A 14,454-nucleotide genomic window follows, 5' to 3' on the forward strand; every position below is an offset into this window, starting at 1 on the left:
TAGGCGAGGAAACATGAGCTTTCTTTAAAGTGTGCAAATTGAGCGCAATGGCCTGCACATTGCCATGAGCATCAATGTGAACCATGGCTCTACAAGACTAGGTTTGTTGACAGAAGGAAAGTTATGACCACAGGAGTATTGTTAGAAGCCCTTTGTACCAGGAAACAGGGGGATTTGTGTCTGAATGGCACATCCATTTCCTTATTCCTAAAGGTAAGTAATTTTTTAGAAGGTGTGGATACGATGCATGAAGGTATTCTGTTTGGCACTTTGCACAAGAACAGTGTATCTTATTGCCAGGGTTGCCATGCTACTTTGCACCAAACTGGCTGCTTTAAAGGGCCACTGACCAGGTTTGACAGTTTTGAGTTAATGTGCGCAATGCATACATGGGTCGTTCATGATCACATCTGCCGAAATTTTTAATGCTACGACCCGCGAAAATAGGTCGAATTTCAAAATGAACGCTGCTTTCTCTTCTTGTCGTGGCCGCACACCCACAGAATGAAGGCATGGTGTACACGTAAGAATAGCACTGCATACACGGCCGCGCTGTGACTTCAGTCTTCTACATAGGCCACTGTGCTCTGACATAGCCAACAGTAGTTCGTGACATGACGAAAGTTATTTTACATGTCATGTGTAACTTGTATAATTTGTTGTTTGAATAAATGAATAAAACTTCAGATAAATAATGAGACACAGTAAGGGAATGTGCACATCTTTTCCACTTTACCTTCGTGAATAGCAATGAGATGTAGGGATAATGCGCATGTGTTTGTGTCCATGTGGGCAGTTCATCATGCAGACACATGTGAAAAAAAAAAATAATGGTCCTGCGTGTTAGAGCACTTTTTATGCTCATCTATTCTATCATGTCTAAGCCAGTGTTTACAAACCATCCTAAAGAAATGGGGAGTAAACCACAAAATAATGCTTGGCAATAAAACAAAGCTGCTCGCGTGCTCGGGAATTGGGCTTGTTTGAGCTCGTCATGCGCACATGACCTCTTGGTTGGATGCTGAAAAGGGTAGGAAAAAGATTTAGCTTGCGAAGGCTACACGAGGGAGCATTAAAGGTTGCGAGCTCGCCTCCTCTCATCTGCGTTTCTCGCCGCTTCAAAAAAGGTTTTCTCAGCTCATAGTGAACCGGTTGAAAAAATTTTTGTGGCATAATTCTCTTCATCGAACACACAAGAGCTTCCACCGTCTACCTAAAATTTGTTATGGGGCCTGGTGAGTGGCCTTTTAAAACTCTGTCCAGTGATTAAAATTTCAGGTTGGCTCCATAGTTACTTTGAACTTCTATTTTGGTGTACCTATGAGTAATTTTGCCTGTTATTTAATGATATAACAGTGAGATTTTGTTTCAAATTTTTTCAGGCTATTCGATGTTTCAGATTATTTAAAATCATGCATTTCAATATTTTATAATGAAAACTGTATTGATAATATCACTTTTGCTCAAGTTCACTACAAACATGATGCTAAAATTAAAACAGCATGTCTACTCTGGCTTCATTTAGCTTGAGTTATATCTCCTTTTCAAATGTACTCTGCTTGTTGCAATAAGGGAGTCAAATATTGCTTCCCTTCCCCCACTTTTTTTTGCCATTTTGCAATGAGTGTAACACAAAAAAGCAATGGCATTGCAGTCGAAATGGTGAATTGTAAATAACTTTTTACATTAAGGCATGCCCAAGCTTTCGACAGTGCGTTACAGCTTCTCATTTAATGGAAATACGTTATTAATTGAAACTTCAATGGAACAAATGCTTCTGACAATATTGCTTTTGTTCTTATATTCTGTACCCTTGTTCATCTCTCAGTAAACAGAACTCCTGTTAAACAGGACATATTTTTCGTGTCCCTTCAGGTTCTGCTTAACGAGAGCCTACTATATCTTGCAAAGGAGCATATGCAGGTTATTTCTGGTGAGCTGTATATGAAGAGCTGTATGCCTCAATGCAACTTATTGAGTGCTCTGCCCATATATTATGGAGATGGCCTGAGGAACATATGCTTCTCTGCAGGGCTGGGGCTGTGGCTATCGGTCACTGCAGACCATCTGTTCGTGGGTGGTATTGCAAAAGCGCAAGGCTGGGGTAAGTGTGCTCTGCATCTGTGTTTCAGTCTAGCAAAGTTTTGACAGCCGCTTGTGTACCACAGCATGTGCCTAGAAGCAGTAGTGATGGCAAACTAAGCATTTAAGTGGGCACAACGTCTTGAATCACGAGAAAGTAATAGTCGAAATGTGAGAGCGTAACACAGAAAGGGATTTGGGAAGACAAGGACAAGCAAATCCCATTACCAACTGAAAGTTTATTCTGAAAGTGCTGACAAATAGATGTTTTGTCAGTACATACGATAAGATAACACAACAAAAAAGAAAAAAAAAGCATGAAGATACAACTGATCTTAAGTCCCTGTTTAAATTGCATGCTTATATTTCAACTGTTATGAATCACCAACTCACCCAATCAGATATTTTGATAAAAAATAAGTTAAAAGAAAGGAAGTCAATATTGAATTCAAGATAGGTGTTAGCATGAGATCCTGCAATGTTGGGCTCTTCTACAGCACCTTAAAGGGACACTGAAGGCCAGTAACAATATACATCAAAGTGTTTGAGAAAACAACTAAAATGTCAGTACAGTGGGCTCCCTTTAAGAGAACCACGATCATTTGTTCGTCTTATCAGAAACTCATCTTATCAGAGGTGCCCCTCAAAATCAAATGCTAACATGCCAAGTACGCCCAAATATGTTGCTTGAAAACGATGAATGAAATATGCTTAAATGGGGAGGGAAAGAACAAGAAAAAGCATTTATTTGGCTAAGCTAGATAAAAACTATGCTTTCAAGTAGAGTATTTAGACTAATCTAAGTAGTACTTAATTTCACGAGTTCGTAATAAATATTCTCATGAATACATTGCTACCACATTTTAACAATAAAACTGTAGTACATGTATATAAAAATATAAAAAGAGAGAGACAAGCACAATTTTTAATTAAAGAATAGAAAACTTATTCTTTTGACTGTTCACCTTCTGAGCGGCTGTTTTACTGGCTTTGGTTTCACTTTTGGATATGTCTCCATTGCATACCTCTACCTTGACAAAGCCAATGTGTGCCAAGTTGCTTATCCAAGTCTGCAAGCTTTTTTTTTTTTTTGAGGTTCAAATATTTTCTTATTTTGAGCCTGCAGTAACTTTTTCTGAAGGATATGCAGCTGAACGTCTTCGTTTACGCTACTCACTATCACAAGCCTTGGGCAAACAAGAAGGTACTGCGCAGCAATACTTAGTGTGTAAAATGACCTTTCTTTGTCAAGCAATTTCATAATGAAAATGGATTATCACAAGTTGATGCATTGAAGTGGGAACAGATATGACGCGCACAGGCCCTATGCAAAACATAGCAAATCGACCACAGCACATGCTCAGGCGCCATTGTGTGGCGGCGATAATTCATCTGACTCCTCTGATGGGAGTGCTAATGCTCGATATGTGGTTTCCGTTTTATGTGATTTTAATGGTCAAGAAAATAGCTTCTTCATTGCAACGCAACATGGCTTCAGGGCTGGTTTTTATTGTGACACTCAGCTGATAGAATTTTGTCCTGACATTGCAGCACTTATTAACTCTGCTTTGCAAGTTGACTGCATCTTTTTACTTTCGGAGAGCATTCGATACCATATCTCATACCCTGTTGCTACAAAAGTTTACCGGTCTCAATTTGCCAAAATACCCTCCTGAAGTGGTTAGAAGCATACCTGCTAGATAGAAACCAACACGTGATACTTGTAGGTGTTCGCTCTTCTGATGTCTCAGTTTTATCAGAAGTGCCACAGGGGTCCGTTTTAGGGAATCTGCTTTTTCTAATATTCATTCATGATCTAACTGAACACTTGTCATGCCATGTGAGGCTATATGCAGATGACTGCTGTATCTACTGTGAAATTTCTAGCAAATCAGACAGTGAACAGCTTCAAAATGATTTCAACACAGCATTTTCGATGGAGGCGGAAATGTTGTAGGCCCGTGTGCTCAGATTTGTGTGCACGTTAAAGAACCCCAGGTGGTCTAAATTTCCGCAGCCCTCCACTACGGCGTCTCTCATAATCATATAGTGGTTTTGGGACGTTAAACCCCAGATATCAATCAATGATTTCAACACAGTAATGTCTGGGTGTTCAACTTGGAACTCAACCTGTCCAAATGCAACCTCTTTAAGATTCATGAACAAAAAGCACCCTCTGATGGCAACCTATGTCATGGATACAACACAGCTGCCCCTAGTGACAGCATATAAGTACCTGGGAGTAATTTTTTCCAGCATCTGACTTGGAATGTGCACATTGATTACATCGTAAGAAAGGCGAGCGACACATTGAACTTCTTGCGACGTAACTTTAAACAAGCAACGGCCAGTCTATATCTCGAGTGTACGCTGTTACGTTTGGCCCGGCAATTCGTGTGGGCGGACGCCATTGTGTGTAAGTTGGTCTACTGGGGAGGCTCTCAACCCCATCAGCGCCCATTCTGCAAGATGCTGTCTGGTAGACGTTCCAACAAACAGTCGGGTCTCAACGAAAGCTTGGCGAGGCAAGCCTTTTGTTGAACGGGCTCGATCAGTGGGGGAGCAATGCCACTGTGGCGGTCTCATTAAGACAACTTCGTGGCTCGGCTTTTGTCAACTAAGTGAGGTCATTTCAACGCACCGACAGCCCGGAAGTGTGGGAACGCGTCGAAGAAGCCTTTCACCGGAATTGAGCCTTGGGACTGCCTCAGCTGAATCTTGCTAAATCTTGTGTGGAATCATGTGAGGAATCATGATCTCTGTTGTACATTTTGCAGGATCTTCTGGATTCCTGTACAATTCCTATCCTTCTTCAATAATGTAAATAAATCTTTTGTTCTACCTCTCTTAACGCGTCCCCTCACTGGCGAAGATCGGCTATGGGGACGACGGCGGGGTGCCAGCCACCCTAAAGAGAAGCCCGCCATTCCCATCATCAACTTCCTCCTACCCTTTGCAACTGGTGGCAGCGGTAGGATGCCATCATCAATTCCTTACCCCTAATAACGCCCACTTTCGGAGTATGCGTGTAGCACCTGGGACCCTTTTACTGAAGGGAACATCGACGCTGTAGAGCGTGTACAGCTGAGAGCGACCCGTTTCGTCACAGGTGATTATGACTTTTGTAAAAGATCTTTAGAAATCAGAAATACTTTAGGGTGGCCCCTTCTTTAAGACAGACGCAAATTCTAACATTTATCTCTGTTTCACAAGATATTCAACGGTTTAACGGGTATTCACGAAGAGAACCACATATCGAAGTCTACGTATATGTCCGCTCGCACTGACCACCCACTCAATGTGCCCAAGTTCGCTGCCAGAATTAACCTTTTTAAATATTCACTTTTTCTGCGATCTATACAGCAATGGAACAAACTACCTCAACAAATTGTAACCGCACCAACGGAAATATTCAGCGTGGCGCTTCAAGGCCACATTTTTTTGCAGCCTGATTATACTTTCGTTTGTTCCTTTTAGCAGTCTGCACCTAAATTTGTTTTCTTGTTTTTTTTTTACTTTTTTGTGATGTTTTTGCTATCTCTGTTTGTATAGATGTGTGTGTACATACATATGTGTATATATATATGTGTTCATGTGTTTATTATATTTAAACATGTTTTGCTGTGTATATTCTGATAATTACGCATCACAATTGCATGCTTTATTATGTAGCTTTCTTTTGTGTACACCGCAGAGTTAATAGCTTGTCGACATTCTATATACTTTTTTTTTCTCTTTATTGTTCTGAAATTTATTACTTTTTTAACTTTTTCTTTAAATATGTATTTAAATGTTATCTCCCTCTATACTAATGCCCCACGTGGGTGTTATAGGTATTGTAAATAAATAAATAAATGTACAAGTAATATTTGTTCTCATTTTCACTTTCATTTGGCTTTTTTTCACTGCCCTTTCCTTGCATTTTTCTCTCTAGCCAAGCTTCTGTGTTCTGTTCTCCACTGTGCTCCTGTTGGGGAACTTGAAAACAAACTGCAATGAAATTTGGCACTCCACAAAAAGTCAATGTATCAGTAGTCTAGCTAGAGGTAGGGCTGCCTGCTAATATCACCTTCGAAATACAAGCACTTACCTTAGAAAAAAAACTTAAAAACGATGGTGTTTTTGAGACCGAAACTAGAAAAAACGATGCCAATACAGCTGACCGAAACGGAGGTGAACGACTGAAAAATTGTCTGCTCCGCGCTTCTCAAGCACGCACACCGCTGACGTGCCACTAAGTGTGTGTGTTATTTCTATTTTAACTTAAAAAAGCTGTGTGAACATGCTTCTTATTAAACGCTGATCCAGGCTTCTCACTGGTGGGTTTGCAGTGTCTGGCCCTCGTATCAGAAATGCTGCCGACTTGACTTGCCACCGGCTTCAATGCAGCACAAACTCGTCTCAATCGCGTTGTCTTTAGGTGGTGCCATGGCAGCACAAACGCACAGACGCTTTTCAAATGCACTGCATTGAAAGCGGTTTCAACGCAGGAAAGTGATTCAGTGGCAGAGAGGATTGCTCACAAAGAGCGACGCGACGACGTTCTGTAGTAATCATCATATCTGGATCTGTTCTATTTGCTTGGGCAGACCGCTAGAGCACTGCATCGTCTGCTTGCTGCCAATTAGAGCACCAATTATAAATTAAATATGCAACTGCAAGATTTTTCACTGTTGTTATCGTAACTAACCATATCTATACACTACGTATTTATGGCCATTTCGGCCCAGTTGGCCATTAAGAACGCGAAGAGAACACAAAGGACGATCGCTTTTTGTTGCTTTCTTTGCTGATAAAGGCAGCCATTTATCCACCTACAGGCGAGGGAAGTACCAGCTTTATGCGCTGACTTTTCTTTTCCACATATTTTGCTTTCTCTGTCCATGTCTCAATTTGCTTTCGAGGAAGTTTTTTATTTTGCTTTCTCTTCTTTGCCTGTATGCCCCTGCCCCATCAAGACTATACTGTTGGTTGCACAGAATCCCATTGTTGTTGGTAGCTGTGAGAATTCGTCTTTACAGAAGAGGCCTGTTAAGGGGTTTATCTTAAGCAAATTTTTTTGGCGTTGAATTTATGATAAACCAAACTAACAGTCCCGTATTGTGCGTCTTAAGCAAAAATTCGTCTTAACAGATTTCGTCTTGAAGGAAGTTCACGCTATTATAAGCAGGCACTGCTCTACTATTCGAGAAATCAAAGAAGCCCTGCAACACTTTTTCAAATAGCCATGTAATGGATTCACTAAAGGAGCTTATTGCCTCCCAAATTCATGGTCACAAAAATTTTCAGAATCCGTCCAGTTCGTCTTAAAGGGAGTTCACTCTATTATTAGCAGGTAGCGCTCTACTATTCGAAAAATCAAAGAGGCCCTGCAACACTTTTCCAAGTAACCATCGAATGAATTCACTAAAGGAGCTTATTGCCTCCTGAATTTATCGCCACAAAAATTTTCAGAATCCGTCCAGTTCATCTTAAAGGGAGTTCACTGTATTATTAGCAGGCAGTGCTCTACTATTCAAGAAATCAAAGAAGCCCTGAAACACTTTTCCAAGTAGCCATATAATGGATTTACTAAAGGAGCTTATTGCCTCCCAAATTCATCGCTCGCAGCGAAAATTTTCAGAATTCGTCCAGTATGAACAGAGTGACAAAAAAATTGTTGCATGCTGCAGTTGCCTTCTTCTCTCGACTCGACGAAAGCTAAAAAGCTCTGGAACTGAAATACAAAAAGATGCGACCATCAAGGATTAAAATGGAGGGCAGAACAGAAAGGGCGACTGTAAGCATGTATGACATATCCTAACAAGAAGTTTTATTGAAGCGCTGGAAGCAAAGCAGGGAGGGATGGCATGGAGATATACAATACATTGCGTGCATTTCATGACCTTGAGCCTTTTTTTTTTGTTTCTTCCAACACACAGCTTTTCAGTGCGACCACGCACGCTCAGAGAAGTCGCTGCCTTTTGTGGGGGTCCACATAATGACCAAGCGCGCCATGCTCCGCTCAACCAATTGCTGATGCAATGGTTACGATGAGTGATTTTGGAGCTTGTATCCTCATTTGTCGAGAGAAGAGAAAGCAGTTTTAGTTGACTTTATGAATTGATTGTGAATTCAAAGCTGCATTCTGCACTAACGTAATATTTGGCTCATGTTTTCTTTGGAGCATCAACGACCGATCAACAGCATTTTTTGACCACTCACAAAAAGTGTTACAGAACCTCCTTAAGGTGAATATACCGTATGGTTCAGTGTTATCGGAAACTCGCGAGCTCATGATCATAACGTGTTCTGGGCTGTCTGATGCATCGTCATTTGCACATGTCACTGCCACTGCGCACGTTGTGTGCGCATACCCTTCAGAGGCTATAAAAAGCCTCGCTCCCAATAAACGTGGTTCACTGTTGTACATTCGTGTCTGTACGCTTCAGTGGCGACGAGGCGGTCGAACCGTTGGTCGCGCTGCGACCATGGCTGCGCACGTGGGCCCATCGGGTTTTGATGAGGAGGCGGACAACTCAGAGGCTTACCGGCTACGCTTGAAAGCATACTTCGAGGTTCACGACGTCACGGACGAGAAGAAACGCAGGGCAATTTTGGTCACGGCGTTGAGCACAAAGACAGTGGATTTATTGGCTGCACGATGCGCGCCGGCGAAGATACAGGACCTGAAATACGAAGACGCTGTGAAGTTCCTGGATGAGCGATTTGCTCCGCCGTGCAAAGAAATCGCAGAATCGTACAAGTTCTTCACAAGGAAGCAGCTTGCAGGAGAGTCGGTAAATGAATTTCTCGTGTAAATACGAAAGATTGCAAGCAGGTGTAATTTCGGTAGCGCCCTCGACAGGATGCTAAGGGACCGCATTGTTTGCGGCCTGCGCGACGCTAGTGTTCGTCGGCAGCTGTTGGCAAAACCGGAACTCACGCTGAGGGAGGCGGAAGGGGCAGCGCGTGCAGCAGAGATGACAGCGGCAAACGTGGACCACATGGCCAGCGCGCAAAACACGGACAATGTGCACGCTATGACGATGAAGCGCAGAGGCCAACCAACTAGGCATCCGTCACTACGAGAGTCGGCGAGCAGGGAAGACTGGCGGCACGAAGGGACGTGCCCATGCTGCGGCAAAAGTGGTCATACAGCGGAAAAATGCAAGTTCCGTTCTGTTAAATGCTTCACTTGTAAGAGGCAAGGACACCTAGCCCGTGTGTGCCAGCAGCACCAGTCCCGGCAAAACAAAGTGTTCCACTGTGAAAGTCAGTGGTCTGATAATGACGACTACGAACGATTTCTGCTCAACTTGCAAGTGGCATCGGTGAACATGGTCCAGCCAATTTATCGCACCGTGGAATGGGATGGCGTGGCCCTCCGAATGCAAGTAGACACCGGTTCCCCCGTGACAATCATCACATGGCCTACCTACACCAAATACCGTCACCTTTGGCCTCGGCTCCAGAAGACTACCTTGCAACTGACTTGTTTCCTCGGTCAACTTCCCGTCAAGGGTCAACTCAATATCTCGGTGACGTACGGCGGGACCACACTGGACGCTACCTTGGTGGTGCTGGGGTGCTCTGGACCGGATCTGTGTGGGCGGGACGTCATCAAAGCCCTCGAACAGCACGGAAGGCAGGTTCTCGCCGTCGGAATGAAGGCTGCCCCCGGTAAGCCATCCTCTACTAAGGACGATTTACAAGTGCAGCAGTTGTTAGATGAGTTTCAGGACTTGTTCTCGGAAGAGCTAGGTTTAATCAAAGGGCCACCCGTTGAGTTACGCTTGCGCGAAGGTGTCGTACCTCGTTTCTTTAAGGCACGTGCCGTGCCTTACGGGATGAGAGAAGCCGTTAGCCAAGAGATAGATCGTCTCGTTCAGACAGGAATCTGGACACCAGTTGCTTGCGCTGGCTGGGCAACGCCTCTTGTTCCGGTAGTAAAGAAAAATGGGTCCACACGACTTTGCGGTGACTTCAAAGTAACAGTCAACGCTGCTTGCCACACGGAAAAATATCCGTTGCCCAAAATTCAAGACATCTTTGCTAGCTTAAGTGGAGGCGAAGTGTTCTCCACAATCGATCTAAAGGACGCTTACAGTCAGCTACCTCTAGATGAGAACGCAAAGCAGCTTCTAGTCGTTAACACGCAAAAAGGACTATTCTGTTTCAACCGGCTCCCTTTCGGTGTAGCGTCCGCCCCAGCAATTTTTCAGAGACGCATGGAAGCCATCCTTCAAGGAATACCGGGTGTTCAAGTTTACTTGGATGACGTGGTTGTGGCAGAGAAGCAAGACAACTGCGAAAAATTGCGCGAAGTCTTCCAGAGGTTACGGGACTACGGTGTGAAGCTTCACCCAAGCAAATGCAAAATACGGAAGAAAGAAGTTGAGTATCTTGGGCACCGCATATGCGCAGATGGCCTTTTGCCGAAAGCGGAGAACATTGAAGCAGTATCAGGAATGCCCAGGCCCACATGTGTGGCAGAGCTGCGGTCATTCATCGGCTTTGTGATGTATTACCATGCATTCCTTGGCAACTTGTCCACTGTTCTCGCACCGTTGTATGAACTGTTAAAGAAAGACGCTCGTTGGCAGTGGGGAGCAAGACAAGAGGCCGCTTTCGAAGCAATGAAACGCCTCGTCAAAGGTGCCAAGTTTCTCACGCACTACGATCCGCAAAAGCCCCTCGTGTTAGAAACGGACGCGTCGTCTTACGGCATCGGGGCTGTTTTATACCATTGGGTCAACGGAGAAGCGAAGCCAGTTGGATTTCGGTCGCACACTCTGACTGCCGCAGAGCGGAATTACGCACAAATTGAGCGTGAAGCGCTGGCAGTTGTCTTTGGGGTGACCAAATTTCGTGAGTACCTACTGGGTAATACTTTCACGCTAATTACAGATCACAAGCCACTTCTGTGACTGCTCAGCCCGGACAAGCCCGTACCTGCTCTGGCAGCGGCACGGATCCAACGTTGGTCTTTATTACTCAGCGGCTACATGTACACGATCGAGTACAAGGCAGGAAAAACCCTTTCGGTAGCTGATGCCCTGAGCCGCCTTCCGGCAAGCTACCAGCACGATGCCAGTATCATGGAGTCCATCAATAACGACGCCCGTGAGTACGTACTTTTTGCTGAGCAACTAGACACCACCCTGATGTCGTCTAGTGATTTGGCCCGGGCGACAAAAGCAGATAGCACCCTCAAGCAAGTCGCTGTCCATATTCGCGACGGCTGGCCTAGGAAACTACCGAGATCAAAACCAGACTTACGTCCATTCTTTTTCTAAAAACACGAACTGGTGCGCAGTAATAACATTGTCTACTGGGGCCACCGAGCGATGATTCCAGTCGCCGCCCGGAATTCCGTACTACGCGTGCTGCACGAGACTCATCAAGGGATGACGTCGATGAAGAAGTTGGCGCGCTCCATATTTTGGTATCCTGGGCTGGATCGGGACATTGAACGTGTGGTAAACACTTGCCCTGTATGTGTGCAGTGTAGCAGCATGCCACCTGCCAAGGAGCCTGTGCCATGGCCGGAAACCAAGGAAAAGTGGTCAAGGGTGCACGTAGACTATGCCGGCCCGGTTGACAGACATATGTTGCTCATCGCGGTTGATTCGCACACGAAGTGGATAGAGGTGAGCCCAGTGAAGATAGCCAGCGCGGGATGGACTATCGAAGCCTTACAATCAATGTTTAGTAGGTTTGGCCTGCCCCGAACCGTGGTTTCCGATAACGGGCCACAGTTCACTAGCGCGCAGTGTCAGTCGTTCATGAATGAAAACGGAATTCGCCACTTTTGCACCGCGCCTTATCATCCGCAGTCCAACGGTTTAGCAGAGAGGGCAGTGCGAACGATTAAACTGGGACTGCGCAAGAACGCTAGAGGCACACTGCAAGGCCGATTAGACCAAATTCTGTTACAGTATCGCCGCACCCCTCTGCCCAGCGGGAAAACGCCAGCGTTCATGCTGCTGGGTTTTGAGCCTCGAAGTTGGATAACATCGTGTCATGTCGGCCATTTTCTCACGCAGATACGGAGCACCCCGGAACCACTCGCCAAGTTGGAGACTCTGTTTGGTACAGGAACTACGGGACAGGAGTCAGGTGGAAGGATGGCGTCGTACAGACCCCCGAAGGCCACGGCATGGTAACCATCAAGGCCGCAGACGGCGAACATCATCGCCGGCATTATGACCAGTTGAGAGGAAGAGAAACCGACAGCACGGGACTCGCTGCCGGTGAAGCAGAAGTCAAGCAAGAGCCCGGGGTTGAGGCACCGCAGACGGAAGCTGGCGAAACCGGTGCACCACTGACCTCAAGAGAACCCCAGAGCCCAGGTGCGCCAGACACAGAAATGACGCCAGCGGCGCGCAATCTGATGGCAATAAAGAGTTCGATCCTGGCGAAACCATGTTACGCAGGTCCACCAGAAACCGACGCCCGCCGGATCGCTACCAGCCTTAAGGGGAAAGAAGGCTGATGCATCGTCATTTGCACATGTCACTGCCACTGCGCACGTTGTGTGCGCATACCCTTCAGAGGCTATAAAAAGCCTCGCTCCCAATAAACGTGGTTCACTGTTGTACCTTCGTGTCTGTACGCTTCACTGTCAAATTTTTGAGTCATCATAATCACACACCTGTACACATAAGGCTGAATATTCTTGCTGGTGACAGATGGACGGCAAGTCCACCGTGGCCATAGTTACTCGCTGAACTTCTATATAAATGTGGACTCATTTTGCTGTGTTTCCTGGAAGTTGAGTCTACTGTCTGGGCCATCTGATAAAAATACACTGCGTCTCCCCCAAATAAGGCTGCACGGCAAGCCGGTCAGTTATATGGCATCCAATGTATACAGTATCCAAGTCAGGACAGAGTAAAAGACACACACACACGGTGCTAACTTTCAACAATGCAGTTTATTTCAAGGATCAATAGTACCTGCATACATCCTGAAGTTGTTTGCAGTGCAACACTAGAAACACAGGACAAGGAAGGAGCAAAAGAGAAAATAAAAATAAAAGACAGCACTGACTCACAACTGTTATTTATTGGAAAAAAAGGTGAAACATATATATATATATATATATATATATATATATATATATATATATATATATATATATATATATATATATATATATATATATATATATATATATATATATATATACCGGGTGTTCAAAATTAAGCTTTATGATTTTTTTAAAATTAGGCGCTCGAAGGCACGTGAGAACCACTTGTGCAAATAAGTTAAGCGGCCAGGGGGACAGAAAGTTAGATGATAATTATCGCTGTCAGCAGCCCAATTAACTAAAATTTAATAATTAACTTTTTACTGGCTGCGGTAAGTTGGCATGTTTATATTGAAAAAATGTAGGCAGTGGTGTTTGTACACAGTTTCAGTTGGAAGATTTTTTCTAGCACGCCTGTGTTCCGAGATATCCGGCTCCAAAGTTTAATTGTCTTTCGCACGATTACGCATGCAAGAGGGTGAGGGTCCGCGCAAAGCTCCTCCCTAAAGTGACGCATCTGTTGCGTGTGGTGTTTAGTGTGTGAAGAGGGTGGAAGCGTAGGCATAGGTGATAGCAATTACCCTTGCCCTCTTCGGCCGTCGAAATCAAAAATCGAAGAACGCTTGCAACCAGTGTCGTAACACGCAACTGCAGAGCCTCTAACGATAGTGGCAGATACCATGCCGAGATAATGGTGCGAGCGGAGAATCTGGATGCCAGTGCGCGTGCGTAATAATCACTAGAGAAGCATGCGTGGTCGTTGCCTGGGCTACGCGAATAGCGTGACTGCTGATGTCCGAGTACTGTAACTTTTATTGAAACAAGAGCAACAACTCCACCAATAATAACTGAAACAGTTTTATCCTTGCTAACGCATATTTCCTGCTGCTACATAAGCATATTTCGGTCATGCACAAATCTCATCGAAACTCTTCACCTCTCAAGACGTCAATGCCCCAAAAAGTGTTCAAAATGCCTGCCTTCGGCAGCAACGCAAAGCATGAACCGCTGTCGCGTCGACTCGATGACTCGGCGCAGTACTTCTGCAGGAATACTCGCACAGGCAGATGTTATCCTGTCCTTCATGTCATTAACATCGCTGGGCTCTGTTACGTAAACTCGATCTTTAACGTAGCCCCAAAGGAAAAAGTCGAGCGGAGAAAGGTCAGGTGATCTTGGTGGCCAAAACATCGCTCCTGCGCGCCCAATCCACTGTTGTGGAAAACGTCTGTCCAACCAGTTCTTCGCCCTGGTAGAAAAATGTGGTGGTGCTCCATCGTGCTGAAACCATACTTGGCGCAGGTCATTCAGGGAAAGACTGCAGACAAGATCATCAATGACAACACCTAATATTTCTT

General features: G+C 44.8%; 1 protein-coding gene across 3 annotated transcripts in view; it reads left to right on the forward strand.

Annotated features, from left to right (window-relative positions):
• Ufsp1 (UFM1 specific peptidase 1) overlaps positions 1–14,454 on the forward strand; it is a 147,762-nt gene that overhangs the window by 10,153 nt on the left and 123,155 nt on the right. For all 3 annotated transcript variants that reach the window (XM_037418126.2, XM_075882528.1, XM_075882527.1), the window contains one exon: positions 2,033–2,104. In XM_037418126.2, the coding sequence (XP_037274023.1) occupies positions 2,033–2,104 (72 nt within the window). The remainder of the gene's footprint in view (positions 1–2,032; positions 2,105–14,454) is intronic.

The sequence above is a fragment of the Rhipicephalus microplus genome, unplaced genomic scaffold (assembly GCF_043290135.1).
Source record: "Rhipicephalus microplus isolate Deutch F79 unplaced genomic scaffold, USDA_Rmic scaffold_12, whole genome shotgun sequence".
In the NCBI taxonomy this organism is placed as follows: Eukaryota; Metazoa; Arthropoda; class Arachnida; order Ixodida; family Ixodidae; genus Rhipicephalus; species Rhipicephalus microplus.